The sequence below is a fragment of the Cucumis melo genome, chromosome 4, assembly GCF_025177605.1.
Source record: "Cucumis melo cultivar AY chromosome 4, USDA_Cmelo_AY_1.0, whole genome shotgun sequence".
Lineage (NCBI taxonomy): Eukaryota > Viridiplantae > Streptophyta > Magnoliopsida > Cucurbitales > Cucurbitaceae > Cucumis > Cucumis melo.
The window spans coordinates 11,410,089-11,426,087 of NC_066860.1; the positions used below are offsets into that span (position 1 = coordinate 11,410,089).

General features: G+C 32.6%; 2 protein-coding genes across 4 annotated transcripts; one reads left to right on the forward strand and one right to left on the reverse strand.

Annotated features, from left to right (window-relative positions):
- The first annotated feature begins 8,110 nt into the window (after positions 1-8,110).
- On the forward strand, positions 8,111-10,307 carry LOC127148877 (TNF receptor-associated factor homolog 1a-like). 3 transcript variants are annotated; one of them, XR_007820075.1, is made up of 6 exons: positions 8,111-8,338; positions 9,096-9,207; positions 9,589-9,657; positions 9,737-9,866; positions 10,034-10,145; positions 10,218-10,295. XR_007820075.1 is itself a non-coding variant. In XM_051083273.1 (5 exons), the coding sequence occupies exons 2-5, from the start codon at positions 9,180-9,182 to the stop codon at positions 10,044-10,046; spliced, it is 240 nt and encodes a 79-aa protein (XP_050939230.1). In that variant the 5' UTR covers positions 8,111-8,338; positions 9,096-9,179; the 3' UTR covers positions 10,047-10,146. The 3 variants fall into 3 exon arrangements, 1 of the variants encoding a protein (XP_050939230.1); XR_007820074.1 differs by having other exon boundaries at positions 8,112-8,338; positions 10,034-10,104; positions 10,218-10,307; XM_051083273.1 differs by lacking the exon at positions 10,218-10,295 and having other exon boundaries at positions 10,034-10,146.
- A 3,225-nt stretch (positions 10,308-13,532) lies between these two features.
- Positions 13,533-15,999, reverse strand: LOC103494908 (uncharacterized). The gene is made up of 5 exons (XM_051083353.1): positions 15,738-15,999; positions 15,533-15,614; positions 14,974-15,437; positions 13,821-14,070; positions 13,533-13,708 (listed from the first exon to the last, which is right to left on the reverse strand). Exons 1-5 carry the CDS (start codon positions 15,963-15,965, stop codon positions 13,689-13,691), a joined length of 1,044 nt encoding a protein of 347 aa, XP_050939310.1. The 5' UTR covers positions 15,966-15,999; the 3' UTR covers positions 13,533-13,688.

Genomic DNA, 15,999 nt, shown 5'->3' on the forward strand with positions numbered 1-15,999 from the left:
AACCTACAATCATAAAAACAACATATAGACTCACATTTCCTACTACATCTAAAATTATACTCACGAACTTTTCTCTACAACCAAAACAATTAAAACTTATAAAACCAATGACAACCAAAACCTACATTCTACATTTTAGAAATTATCCACATAAGTCTCAACCTATATTTCATCCCACATCCAAGAAAACAAATCTACATTTATATTTGAGTACATTTTATACAAACTTTCATAATAAATGAAAACATCTCTTCAAAAAACATCTCAATTGCTACCATAACTGCTGAATAGCAACAAATTCAAACCATGGTATTTGTAAGTAATCCCTAAAATGTTGATGTATTACAATTGCTACCATAACTGCAGGATAGCAACAAATTCTCAAACAAATGTCATATGAAGAAAATGATAGTGCATATCTATTTTCAAGTTCCTTCTTGTGATGCCATAAATTGCATAATTAATTCTTTCAAATCGTCAACCTCTGCCTTTGTTGGCATGAGCTCTTCCTTTGTTGCATTTCTTGCTTCCCTCTCTTCTTGAATCTCCGTCTTTTACAATTTATATTCCAAAACTATTTTCAATCATGCATTCTAAAAAAAAATTATGTATATCTCATAAACAAAAAATTCACCGAATTGAAGAGATTAACCCACACAATATACTATAATTTCAATCTACAAACTATAATCTACTATAATTTTAATCTCAAAACATATATGAACTAAATCTCAAAATAATCTATTATAATTTTCATCTAAAAACATGTAAAAATTAAACTAGATCTATCATTTTTTTTTACATTTAAAAACATGTAAAAAAATCCTAGATTTAAGTTATACTTACTTATGATGAAAAGAAAGAAAAATGGGGGGGTTGTAGCCATCGAGACTCTGTCCAAAAAAAGAGGGGGCATTGGTCATCGAGATTGTGTCCAGAAAAATGCGGGGGACAGCGAACGTCTGTTCGTAGGGGAATGTTCAAGGAGGAGAAATCATGAAGGGGAAAATGGTGGGCAACAACCGTACGTTTGCGGGTGAGTTTACATTGAGGAAAAAACATGAAAGGGAAGGGAAGGGGTGGGCGACATGTGTGAGAGGGAGAAAGATGAGAAAACATTGTGAAAGGGAATAGGGAAGGAAGGTGTTGGCGGCAGCTGTGTAGGAAAAATAAAGAGATTTGGAAAAAAATAAACTATGGTATTTTTGTTTTAAAAGAACTGCCGATGGTCTATTAAATTCCATCGATGTTTGTCCACTTAAGCCATCTATAATAATAAACCATCGGCATATGTCTACATATGTCGGCGGTACAAAAATATGACGTTGGTAAAAACCCATCTACCTAGAAATTCCATTCTTTTAGTACTTATTATATATATACGAACAACTTCAATATTTACAATAATATCTCGATCAAAGCCTAACAAGCTCTTTTTTTGTTTTTGAAGGCCACCAGACAAGTCAAATTTGGCTTGTTCGAATACCTGGAAAAATGTAAAAAGAAAGAATAAAAAAACTCAAAGGACTAAAATGCGTCCAAAGAAAAAAAGACTCAACTAACTCGTAAGGAAAAGATGAGCAATATTAAATATATATATATATATATATATATATATATATATATATATATAAGAATGCGAAAGGGAAGAAAATGATGAGACTTTAAAGCCTCTAACTATATCACTTGGGACTCCTTGAGATAAAGCACAGGCTCATAATTAACCTCACAAACTTTTTCTATGCATGGTGGAGGATACACATCATCATCATCGCTAAATGGATAATCTGTAAGGAACTCGACTTTAGTGATATAGATAATAGGTAGGTTTGTAGGCTCTCTATTGACTACACGGAATCTTGGCCTATAGTTTGAGGAGTTAGCTACCGATAACTTATAAAAATACAAGTTATTATAGCATCTTTTATAGAATAGCGAGACCAAAATATAGAAGAAGTGTACAAAAATACCTTAATTATGTTGAAAAAGCATAAGTATTTAGAAATATACTTTACAGAAGCATCCATGTCTGTTTTACCATGATTAAGTGTCTTAATACAGGATAAAGCAAAAGAAGAGATTAGTGAATCGCAGAGGATATTGCACAAGAGTTACACGAGAAGAACCCATATGGTGAAAACAAATGCTAGGCAAGAAGCTTCATCAATACGCGAGGACGGTTCACTAAAAGACAAGAATTGGAGTTGGGGATGATGTGACTTGACAATGGCAGCTTTCGACGCTGACATGACCAGAAGAATAAAAGTTTTTCGTCGAAAGTTGTTTATATAAAGGACCCCATCACCATCAAGCAAAGTAGGCCTGGATAGGCCAAAGTGGCCGGTTGTGTGTAAAGTCATATGTTGATCTCCGACCAAAGTTTAGAGAGTGGTAGAAAGGAGTAGCCTTTTCGTCATCTGTAAAAAGTCATCTTCTTCTTCTCTGACCAAGCTGTGAGTTAAAGGTTAGAGTTTGAAGGAAAGTAAGTCAAATTTCCACTTCCCCTAACTTGTAAACAATTTTCATACTCTTTTCTTTCCATTTTTGTATTATTTGTAATATATGTTGTTCATATTGTACAATGGTTGAAGGCCTACATTCTTTAACATATATTACATGTTTATACCATCCATACATCTCTCTATTATTCATCTGTTAATGTGTTATTTGTAGTTTAGTCTTATGATAAGTTCTTGATAAGTTGCTTTGCTTATAACTCTTATCGCGTTAGTTGAGCTATTTTCATCACTTTGCCAGTGTTTATCGCCAACTACCTGAGAGGGCAAGTAGTAAGGATAAGACTAATGCGCGTCAGGAGGAGTTTGGAGACCAACTCTGCCTCGGTGAGATAACTTTCATTATTTATGCCTCGACAGGAGGACAAGTGTGGGCAACAGGCGCCGAGAGGTCACTGTCCTTAATCGCGAAGCTCTATACGTGTCATAAGTAAATTCTTCTAGATATGTCTCACATAACTAGGTTGAGTCATTTGTACCCTAAGAGTCGGGCAAGTGTGGTGTATAAAGACTTTGAGAGGAGCTTGCGTTAACCATAAACTAGATATGAAAGTCATGCCGCATCAAGCCTTTCATGGTCTAATCGCCTAGTCATGCATAGATATTCGTTTACCCTTTCTCATACAAGTTAGTTCGCATCTCCATTTTGCATCCATCTAGTTCCCCTTTAAAGAATCTCTAGAGTACATAAGTAGTTTTAGTTCAGTTCACATTCATTTATTCATTATTCATTATTCTTTTATACGGCTTAATTGATGAGTAAATCTTAGAACTAATCTTTGAAATCAGTTCCCTTTGTTCGACTCTGGATCATCCAGATAAACCTACTGTTTCGCTTGTACTTGGGCAAGCAATAGGAAAACTTGTACACGACAAAGACTTAGTTCACAAAATCAACACAACACAAGAATCAATCCCACCAAGTCAATCGAGTCAGTTGCTCAACTTAACAGGCGATGTCGATTACCTCACTTCTACAAATCTCATTAGTCTAACAGTTCCAGCCTTTGATTCAGAATAAAGTCCATCCTACTAGAAGCTTAAGAACTCATGTTGCTTTCGGAGAGGTTCCTACTGAAACTCAGAAGAGTTGTTAGAAAGCTCCATAACTAACTCCTCTAAAGACATACCTGAGTGGGGAAAGGGAGCATGCATCGGCACGTTAAATACGACAGGGTATGATTCATAGTGGCTCTTGCACCATCCTAGGTTTTCATAGTAAAAGGACTTCTCCTATCTAGGTTGATGGAAATCGTAAGCCCTCCTGTCACATCTCATTCCAGAGCACCTTTTCATTAGCTAGGTCTATGATGTGGCATGACGTCGACTGAAATCATTCTTCTTCTTATGGTACCTGTCAACCCTGCTTAACCCATAACTTTTATCTATCTCTTTAAATACTTATACATAAAAGTGCGAAAAAGAAAAATGTCTCAACTTGAAAATGTAAAACTTCATCAAAATCTTCAAGTTTTCATCCAACCAATGGACAACCTATTAAAACAAATCCTATATAGACATAACTAAATTTAGAGTCCTAACCACTCATGCCAATACAAAACATAACTCAAAATGACTTGTTAATCTACTACAGACAACCATTAACTCCTTTACTAGTTAATTACAGAAGGGATGAAAGCCCTTTGCATAGCGGAACAATTACAGAGACCTTAACCAAAATTTAATTGAAACCTTAAAATACCAATACATTGGTAAAATTTAAATTAATTATGGCTAGCTCAACATGTTTTCAAGAAAAAAATACAGAGAAGAACTTACAATCGTTGACGTCTCTGAATCTACTAAACACCAATTTGAAGCACCATCACTTGAAAACCTTCCTATTCTCTAGATTGAGATGGTTTGTGGGAACCAAATTGGAAGAGAGAATTTTTTAGATAGAAAAAAATTTCAGAGAGAATGGGAGGTACGAAAAAATTCACAGAACTCGCTTCTTTATATCGTATCAGTAACTCCCTCTTCTTGTTGGAAGTCGAGAGAAAAGTGGGAACGTGGGAAAACCACCCACGTTCCCTATTAATTAAATAAATAAATATTAATATTAAAATAAATAAATAATTAATTTAATAATTAATTAAATCATATTTAATTAATATTTCATTTAAATTATATTTAAATGAATATCTCTCACATAACCTATATTTTTAATTTAATTAATTTAATGAAATCAAATTTAATTAAATCGAAATATATTAAACTATTAATTAATTTTTAAATTAAATATCTTATATTTAATTTAATCCAAATTTGAATCATATTCAAATATAAATTTCTCTTATAACCTATAGTTTTAATATGTTTCATATACACATTAAATTTAACATATAGTTTTAGTATGAATCTAATTCAGAGTAAATTAATAATTGATTATATCTTATATTTACTGATAACTTGTAGAAATACAAGTTTTTGTAGTCTTTTATTTAGAGGAATAAAGTCAAATTAAGATATAAGGTGTTAAACTTAAGCAAATTGGTATAAAATTATGTACTATGCAAACACAAGTTCACAAAAGTTTATTATGCATGTTCTTTGCAAGTTTTAATGTTTGAACGCAGGATAATGAACAAAAAAGAGATAAAGTAAAGATATTAGTTGCGTAGAAAGAAAAACGAAGAAATACGGTGAACCAATACTTACATTTGATTAGCACATCAAGCAACAAACCATGATATCACGTAATGAATAAATAAAGCGATGAACCACAACACGACATAGGTGGTTGTAACCGTCCAATCAGCAAGTTGATAGCTGCCAAAAGCTATTTGTCAAATCCAATGGACTTGTGACTCAATGAAATGACGCAGATCGGTACGGAATTCAATGCTAAGTGTCATAACCAAATCAAACGAAGATGCTTCAGAATATACCGTTCAAACACCTACAAATAGCCCAATAGAGTTCCACATTATGCATGATCTCATATTAGAGAGCTACACTAAGCTGAAGCTCTTCCTCTCTAATTTCATTGAAGGTTTTGTTGAGAGTATTAGTTAATTCTCTTAAAATGAAGATGAGATCCATCTAACTGCAAAAGAGCTAAGGGATACAAGAGATGTATCCCGCCACTTGACGCAATTTCTATTCTCCTCATTTGTATTTTGATTTAGTTTGTATTTGTGTTTTAAACTTAATTGGTCAAAAGATCAATATTTTATTATATAATATAAATACTCTTCATAATCCATCTATCATCTTCTTATTTTCCATAATATGAGCTCTTTAAAGTATAAAATGAACTAAAAGGATAAGAGTTTTATTTAAAGAGTATATATGAATAAACATTCATAAACTCAATGTCTAATTCAATCGAGAGATTGAGTTACGTATTGATAGTCAACTAATAAAAAAGTAATTGACTTAGACCACATTAAACCAAATAAAGAGTTGTGATCTTTAGAAATAAAGTTAAGTTTTTTGGTTTAGACCCTTAACATGCATTTTCCAAAAGAAGAACGCTTGTGATATTAAGACATCGCAAGATTTAACATGAACACATTATTCGTATCTACTTAAAGAAAAGATATTAATTTAACTTCAATATATATATATATATATATATATATATATATATATATATATATATATATATATATCCAAAGATGTGAATACGTGTGGTGCTATGTATCGAAAAGTTGCCCGCCTTAGATAAAAGTTATATACGATGTTTATTCTCATTTTAAAAAAAAAAGTTGTCTTTTTAGTTCATAACTTCCTTAACTAGGAAGACATTCCTTCACTTTTATTTTAAGTCTATGATACCATAGTTCATCATCATCCACACTCAACCACCTTCCACACCTCAATATTCATCGCATCTCATTTACATGTACATTATAGTTTAGTGAGTCTTTAGTTATTTACTGCACATATTGGATATTGTATAGTTCACCGCAAGAGGCATGACATTACATAGATTTATGAAAACCTTTAAGTACCTAAGTTCGACCCTGGCTCATTTAGAGAACCTTTATTGATGCTTGCTATTGGGCAAGACAATGAAAAACTTGTGTGCAACTTAAGAGATGTTTTAAAGTTAAATTAACAGGCATGAGCTAGCATCATTGTCGCATTTTTAGTGCATGCGTCGACTCAAAGGCAATTCAATCACATACTCAGAACTTCAATGATAGATCCACAAATAAAGGAACTTCATCACGTGTGAATTAACCATAGGATGTAGTCATCCCATATTGCATTATTGCATCTCTAAGTGTAGAAATCATATCAAACCCAAGCAAATTAAACAAGTTTTTGACATCATTCTCAGGGGTTTAGCAACGAAATTTTCAAATGATGTGTGTTTTTGTCTCTTGTAGAAAGTTTAGTTATTGGCGTATCGTGTACTTACCGAATAGTATATGAATAATTTATGAATGAATGATTAGATCTAAGCTTGTATCTTACCCGAAAGTAAACAAACTTTGCGGCAAAGAAACAAAGAAAGAAGACACACTAGAAGAAATCTAGCCTTTAATGTCGGTTGGAAAAAATGAAAAATGAGCTTTAATGTCGCTTTTTAAAAAGCGGATGTTTAATGTCGGTTTTAAACCGACATTAAAGAGGGAGCTTTATCCTCTTTTTGAAAAGCAGCATTAAAAATCCTTTTTAATTTTATTTTTATTTTTTTATTTGTAATAAAAACTAACTATTTCTCTCTCTTACTTTACTCTTTCTAAATGACCCACACAATTTCTTCCTTCCAATTTCTTCTTCTCTTCTCATTCTCATCTCACAGTGTTCCCTTTCTTCTCCGAACAGTCGCCGCCGCCGCCACCACAGTCGTCCCTCGTGCCCATCCCGTGCCCGCCTCCACTGTTGTCACTCTTCCCTTTCTTCGATCGTCTTTGTGCTTGCCACCACCATCTGTAGTCCTTTTCTTCGACCACGTTCGTGTCCAGCCCTCACCACCACCGTTGCACGTCCACATCTGTCTCACAGGCTCAAATCTAGTCTGCTTGTGGCTAGATATGTTGCAAGAGCGCCGATTAGCTGTCATCCGAAAGGTTCAATAGGTATCTGTAATAGATCTTTAAAGTATTTTCGAATTTATTTCTAGTATCAGTTACATTCTTTTGGATGATGAATTGTTGTTTTTTTTTGGATAAAATGTTCATTAATATATATATATATATATATATATATTTTCTTTTCAGTCTGTGATGCTTCCTAATGGAACTCCAGCGTCGGTGGCAGCCGCAGCAAGGCTTAATCAACGACAGGGGTAGCATAGTGTATTTTGATCATATAGTAGTAAGTTCTTCTTTTGCTTTATTTCATGGAGTCGAGAAGTTGTCAAGTGGTTGTTTAAGAGTACTGGGTTGTTATCCTTTTGTTTAGGAGGTGTGTTTCTAGTGTATAACTCTTTATTCTCTTTAATCATTTCAAATTAGCCAGAAACAATTTTCCATGAAGAAGATGATTTACATTAATTTTAGGTTATTAACTCTAGCTCACATAATAATAATACTAAGAAGAAGGTGGTTTAATAATGATACAATATTGTAAAACAAAAAGTTATTTTGTTTGCATATAAATCTGGTATGGATGATGATGACTTATTTCTTATACTTTCATTAGGCTTTTCGACTTGGTATGGTGCTTCTTGTTTTGAATGCTTCTTAGATATTGTCATTTATCTTGTTTGTTAATTTTCAGATTCTTTTCTTGGGTTTGTAGGCTACTTTGGCTGATTCCTTTCTAGCATATCTTGATGAACTCTCTAATGTAAACAAGTTTCAGGTTTCTAAAGGCTTTTTACTTCTCCGTGTAAATGAAGTAATAACTATGTTGGTTGTTATGTAAGTGAAGTCTTTAATTTGTTTGGTTTACTTGATGACTTTAATTTGTTTTGTTAATTTGATGGAGTTAATTGTTGTAATGTTTATAAGACTTGACCTTAAACTTAGTTTTGTAGCTATTTTTGTTAGTTCTTACTATAGCAAAAAACTCTCTTATCTTAAAGTTTTGATGAGAAATTTTCATGAGCTAGTTTTATTTTGACGATTGTTTATTTTAAAGTACTTTTCATAACTTAGTATAACCTTTTTGTTGTAGTTAAGGTGTTTGAAAAAATATCTGAGAGATCTTCACTAGATTTTCATATTTACTAATGTGGCAGCTATTGGGTCTCCATGGTTGTCATTAAAGTTTAACTTTATTTTGAGATGTATTTACGAAACTGTGAGCTATAAAATATGTTTTCTTGTCATGTTTCATGAGTAGAAACCTTCATGGGCTTTTTAAACTCCTAAAGATGGCTTAATGGATTTTGACAATACTAATCTGCATGAAAGTGCACCAACTGGTGTTTCATATCAGTCATGTACATGACCTAAACCTGAGGTTGGCTTATAATTATTGGAGTAAAATTGGAAATTTTAACTGGGGTGGTGGATTATTTTATTTCACCTTTATTGTTTTTCATATTTATTTCATGTATCATGCTCTATCATGCTCTCTATTCTCTAATGATAGTTGTTCTGGGTCTATTGAATCTACCACTTGTCTTTGTACTATGAAAATATGTACTTATCTTTCTATCCTATATCTTTGTAGGACCAAAACCTTCAGATTTGTATGGAAAACATACATGGAAAATAGAGAAATTTTCTCAACTTACCAAACGAGAACTTCGAAGTAATGCTTTTGAGGTTGGAGGCTATAAATGGTACGTGGATGGGTATATCTTTGAAATAAATTCTGTCCCTTCTAATATTTTTAACATTTTTTGATCTCCTTGTCTCCAAGTCTCGTGCATTTTTCCATGGAATTCCAAGCCAATATCTTCACATCTTTCTACTTACATTATGAGTTTTATCCTTTCTGGAATTATCTTTTACTCTGGGGATGATATATTGATATTTACTTTTTTGGTGGGGGTTATTGATGAGAAAGTTTTGACGTCTAGGTTTTTCATTTTCTTTTTATTATTATTATTTTCTTCTAGATGTTCTTTTCTTCCACGTGATAATGGTTGGGATAGATCCATTAGTATTTTCAAAATTGCGTATGCATTTTTTTTTCTTGTTTCTTGTTTCTTGCAAAATAGGTTGGAGCCATTTTGCACAGTTTACAATAGCAGTGGTGAATAAGGATCCAAAGAAATCAAAATATTCTGGTTGGTTTCGTTATCATTGCTTTTCAAGTTGTTCTTGGTACAACTTAGCATAACTTGTGAAATAAAAAATTTTGTACAGATACATTACATCGGTTCTGGAAGAAAGAACATGACTGGGGATGGAAAAAATTCATGGAGCTCTCAAAAGTGTTAGATGGTTTTATTGACGCTGACACTCTCATAATAAAGGCACAAGTTCAAGTGATTAGGTACTTTCTGATCAAGATTCATAATCATTGTCTCTAATCTGGTTTTTTCTTGATTGTTTTGTAGGAGGCTGCTATGCTATTAATTGTCTTTCTTTCAAGTATTCATGCGTGTTTTTTAAATTGTATTATTCCTTCCTAATGATGATATTTTCCTTGATTTTTGGCAGATGGCTTCAGTGATTGCTGCAAATCTTTTAACAAGCATAAAACTCATAGATTTGTTATGCGTTGTAGTGACGTGGGTGTTTTCTATTATAAAACTTTATGCTAGATTTGCAAGTATGTTATCAGTCATTACAATTGCAATCTCTCTTTGTATCTCGGTTTTCTTACTATATGCAATGTTTTCAGGACATCACAAAAGCAAGAAAGATACCGAAGCGTGCTTTGCCTATTATTTGCTTCAGAGAAGTCAGCCCCCCATTGTCAGATGCTTCAAACACTTCCATTATAGATTCAGGTTATTTGACTTAGCTATAACTTAAAGCAAGCTTCATTTTGTTGTTCTAGTCTGCTGTCTTAGCCTTGTGTTTGACTTTGAGCATTTTATCTCTAAGATATATATTTAGTAACATGTTCTAAGGTTGTTTTACTTGGATGTGGAAAGTGTTGCAGAAGAGCTGATCATTTCAGCAACAGACATGAGGCTCAACTTAACTCAATCAGATAACTCTAGTAATGTCAGTGGGATTAGTTTGATGGGCTTTGCTTGTCTTGGTTCAATTCCTTCAGCTGCCCTGCATGATTAATAATTCTAAACTTCTGATTTTGAGACTGAAGAGTTGAATAGGGAGCGTTTTGAATTTTTTACCTCTTGAAATGATTTCATTTTCATTTCTATTTTGATCTCTTAGAAGCCAATACCTCTGGTTTGTTAGGACTTTGTCTGCCTCTTCTTAAATATATTAGTGATTGAAAGTAATTTTAACAACTTGTTTATACATTCAGCTCATCGTCATATTGGAGAGACAAATATGAATTTTAACAAGTAATTTTAATTTTAACAAGTAGCTTTTCTTTCTCTTGAATCATAAAGTTTTTGTTTTCATTTTGATTCATCTCCAAGTATCAGCAGATAATGAAGTTACTATAACTGAGCTTTACTTTTCAGCTTATTGTGTTGATGTTGCTTATTTCTTTATATATTGATATTGGTTTTCATAATAATGTTATGTAAAAAAATGTTGATCATTCATTTGGTGGGCAATATTAAGAACTTTTCATCCTTTTCTGCAATTTCAGTACTTCAAACAGCTTTGTTATTCATATAAATGGTTTATTTGGATATTGTTTGTAGATAATTGAAGTGATATCGGGTTGAAAGCTAAGCGATTGTGTAGAAATGGTCAAGCGACCGTTGAAAATTGAAGACTGAGAAGGCATTTAGGATTTTTAATTATTTAATTCTTGTATTAGAATCTTTTTTCATGTACTATTGTAGAATGTATATATAAACATAATATTAATATTTTATTTTGTGTATTCAAATGTAAAAGACAAATGTTATAGTTTCTAACATAATATGAATTTCATTGATTTGTTGGCGTGTGAAAAACATATTTATCTACATTGACCCAATGTCGGTCTATAGGACAATAATGTAACAATTAAATAAAAATAAATTTGTAAAAATGAATAAAAAAACTAGGCTTTAATGTCGGTTTTAAATCGACATATCAGAGTTCAACCGACATTAAAGGGCTTCAATAACACTATCAAAGATGTCGGTTGAAAACTGACAAACCGACATTAAAGAGGGCTTTAATGTCGTTTTTAAACCGACATTAAAGCCCAACCGACATTAAAGGGCTTCAATAACACCATCAAAGATGTCGGTTGAAAACTGACATTAAAGGCCTTTAATGTCGTTTTTAAACCGACATTAAAGAGGCCTTTAATGTCGTTTTTAAACCGACATTAAAGCCCAACCGACATTAAAGGCCTTTAATAACGCTCACAAAGATGTCGGTTGCCAAGTGACATTAAAGGCCTTTAATGTCGGTTTTAAACCGACATTAAAGGCCAAAATTCTTCTAGTGACAAAGGAAAAACCGAATTCGCAGTATAGCTAATAACGACAAGTAGAGAGTGTTATTTTTCTTTTATCCCTCTACAAACTCCCTTTACTAATAGATCTTAGGCTCCCTTTTAAGATAAAGAATATCTTATCGTGACTGAGTCTTAAGCTCCCCTAAGAATGAGAATCATTTCTGATTAGGCTCCCCTTAGACTGAAATAATCTTCAGTATGTATTACAGACAACAGTTGAAGAACTTCCAGTGAAACATATTGAGCAATGAGCAAAAACACAAGGGCTATGAAGAATAACTCTTGTTCTAAGAACAATTGCAACTTGCTTGAAGAACACCTCTTTTCTTGCACAATAAACAATTTCGACAACCCTAAAATGAGTTCCATAATTTACTTTAAATAATTTAATCCATAAAGGGAAGTAATACACATTAGGAAAAGATAAGCCGCAAACCCAAAACGGAAGAGATATCAAATAAAATAATATAGTCGCATATTTCCAAATAAGGAACATGTTCCGAGGAAAATTTTCTAATATTAAAACTGGATGTTAAGACTTTGTGCGAGACATGGGAGGAAACCATTACCTCTCGAAAAATATAATGTCAACCACTGAAATGTCTAACAATACCAAAATAGTAATTTGTCTCTTCCAAAGTAAAGCATAGCTAAATAAGAATCAAAGAGTTGCTCCCTTTCTCTCGCAGACATATTTTCATTAGAGCAAAAATCGCATTAGTATAATAACGTAGTTCTTATGACCGAAGAACATACAATCCAACCCATCTAAGAGTGAAGGACTGATTTCTCATTTTAGTTTGTTTACTTATTATTTGATAACTATCTTGTTTGTTTATTATTTTTCCTTCTTTCTTTTGGAAAGAAAAATAAAAAAAATATATGTTTATTAATCATTTTATTTTTTTTAGTTTCTTTGTTCTTTAAAGTATTACATAAAAAAAAAAGAAGGTAAAAAGTGGTTTTCCAATATTAAATTTCCCGACCATTGTACATTTAGTAATCAAATCCAAAATATTTAGAGATCAACAAAACAATTTTAAATTTAGTCCTCCAAGTTATTGAGAATCCCACGTTAGAAAAATCAATGAGACTTAAACTCTTTATAAGATAGATGTGCTACTTTTTTCATTTTCAATTGATTTTGAGATGAAACTCGTACTATCTCTTCATAAGATAGCTAGATGTATTACTCCTCTCGTTACAAAATCTTAGATTATCAAATACAAGATTTATTATCACAGTCTATCATAGATAGATTATGATATTTTGTTATATTTGTAAATATTTTCAAATTTTTTGTCATTTACGATACTTATGGTACAATTACTTATATTATATTTATGGTCAATTTCATAAGTAACAAAAAAAAAATAATTGTTTGCTTTTAAGAAACGAAACTAGAAGCAAAGAAACTTTGAGTTCTTTTGTTGAAAACGTTTCTAAGAAAAACGTTTAACAAACAAGTAGGAAACGAGAAAAAAAGAAATGAAACGTTAGCAAACAATCCTAACCGAGTGATATTTTATCTTAAGATGCCTTTTTTTTCATCTCAATCTCGACCTACGAAAACCCGAAAAAACAAGAATCACCTTGCTAAAACTTGTTAGATGATGGTTTGAGTTACAATCAAATTGTTATTTCAAATGCATATTTTGCATACATATTTCGAAGCATTTTTTACAAACAAATCCTCTGGTTTTGAATAGAATCTACAATTCACATATAGCAAGCTGATGAAGGCATTGGAGATCATTTGTCTTCTTTCTCCTTTCAAAGCTCTAGCACAACAACTGTTCATTCAAAGCAGAGAAGGAAAGTCGAGTCAGTTCCTCATAACTTTTTTGTTCTATAACAATTTTTTATAAGTGATCAGTTTGATGAAAATGGGGATTACAATCTTACATTCAGAATCTGTAGTGATCCAGCTTCCTCTTCTTGGATAACACTGATTGATTTCATTAATGGCTGTGGAATTCAGTGTAATGGAACAGTTCTTGAAGGGAGCTGACACCGCCGACATCGATGAGTAAGCTGAGGAAATGGAGGAGCAGCTTTCAGCTTCCCATCTGAAACTGATCTTTGGGGAGTCGTTACTCTCTTCATCATCGTCCAAGCCTGCTTTAAGAGTTGCTCGGTTTCCTAACCGTGAAACCTGAAAAGAAGTTGCACAATTTCAAGCCATTATTATCATGTGTCTCTTCAATATTGTATCATTCGTACATAAATATTTTAGGCTTGTTTGGAATAACATTTCAAAATGTTTAGAGCTAAACACTTAAACTAAAAAGTCATTCTATAGCGACCCCTAAAATCGGCCACGGTTAGAGGATACAACATTAAATTTATCTTTCCCCATTAGCTTAAGCTTTTGGGTGCACCAATGATTTAAGATGTTATCTGAGAAGCTATTCAAAGAGGTCCTATGTTCAAGCCCCTACCATGTTATTTCTAGTTAATATTGATTTTTACTTGTTAGATGTTTTTCATATTTCAATCCTACAAGTGAAAGGAAGTGTTAAATGATATGGTATAAAATTTGTCTTTATCTATCAACTTAAGTTTTTCATTCATTCCGTGATTTAAGAGTTAGCTATTCATTATTAAGGATATATATTGGTAGCTATAATGGTGATAATAACACCAATGACTTGTGCTTTGGTTTCTTGCATATCCAACATGGATACAGATCAGAGTCACCATTCAATACGTATTTGGTAATGTAAGAAAATACCAATGAAAAAATAAAATTTACTTGAACCTAAGAACTTCTTTTGGATTTATAGTTTAATATCATATCAGAACAAGAAGTCCTAATTCGACTGATATTGATACAATTCATGTTTTGGGTTCCACAAATCAAGTTAATCCTAAAGCCCATACTTAAAGATGGTATTAAGAGTATATGTACCTAAACTCTTAAGCTTAAACTATTGAGTTATGTGGTAGTTTAAGTAGTAAGTGATGCAAACCAATCGAACATTGTAAGAATAAGAGATTTCCAAATATCCAACAAACAAGAGGATGAGTTATTAAGAAGTTAAGAAAATCACCTTGCCAGTGATGAACTTCCTCCTTTTTCTGATCTTGAAGCCATAGCCCATCTCAAAAGTTCCTTCATTCTTGATTTGGCTTTGGTCTTATTCTCCCCATTGGCCAAAACTTTCTTCTCACTCTTATTGCTACATTGTTCTGCTAAAGTTGCATCAGTTATAGGCAAGACTTTGGTGCCTGCATGAACAGAATCTGCCTTTTGACCGATCTCTATAATTCCTCTAGCAATATCTTCTTTTTTCATCTTTTGAATCCAATACTGTTGCATATTATCAAAGCCTTGCGTTCTTGGTCTTTTTATATTAATTGTACTATAAAAACAAGACTTTGCAATATCCTTTCTGCACAACAAAGCATATGATTTCAACTTCTTTAGATCAAATTTCCTCCCTTCAAATCCCTTTGATCCTTGAGAATTCCCACAAGGACTAGACACCACTATCTCCTTTGTTCTACCTGTTCCTTTATCTGTCAAAGAAACAAAAAAGAGTTTCATAACACTTCAAACAAATCATTGCCACTTTGACATTTTATCAAACCGGTACTGTGCATTTTTCTCTTACCACAACTTGTCCCCTTCTTAGTAGATTGTGTCCTTTCTCTTTGTTTTTCATTTGTTTCCTTGAAAACCCATTGCAAAACTTGCTACAATTCATCAAAACAACAGATGCCCATTAAGCTTTAACAGAGAAGAAGATACATTTCTTTAAGGAACTTTTCACAAAGCAGCAAGAAGTCTTTTTTTTTTTTAAAAGAAAAAAGCCTTACCTGCATGACTGTGAGTGATAAAGTGAGGTTTTCTTTATAAGGGGTTATGCACATGTCAAAGAAAAATGACAAAATTTGAGTCAAAATGGAAGAGATCTGTTCTGTGCTGTCTCTTTGCTGAAGATTCCCTGTCTTCACTGTGGAAAATGCTGAAGGGAAAAATGAGAATGAGAATCTAAGGAAGACGGTGAAGACAACCAAGCAATGAGTACAAGAAAGAGTTGGCATGTGAATGTGAGTGATTTATAAAGAAATGTTGTAA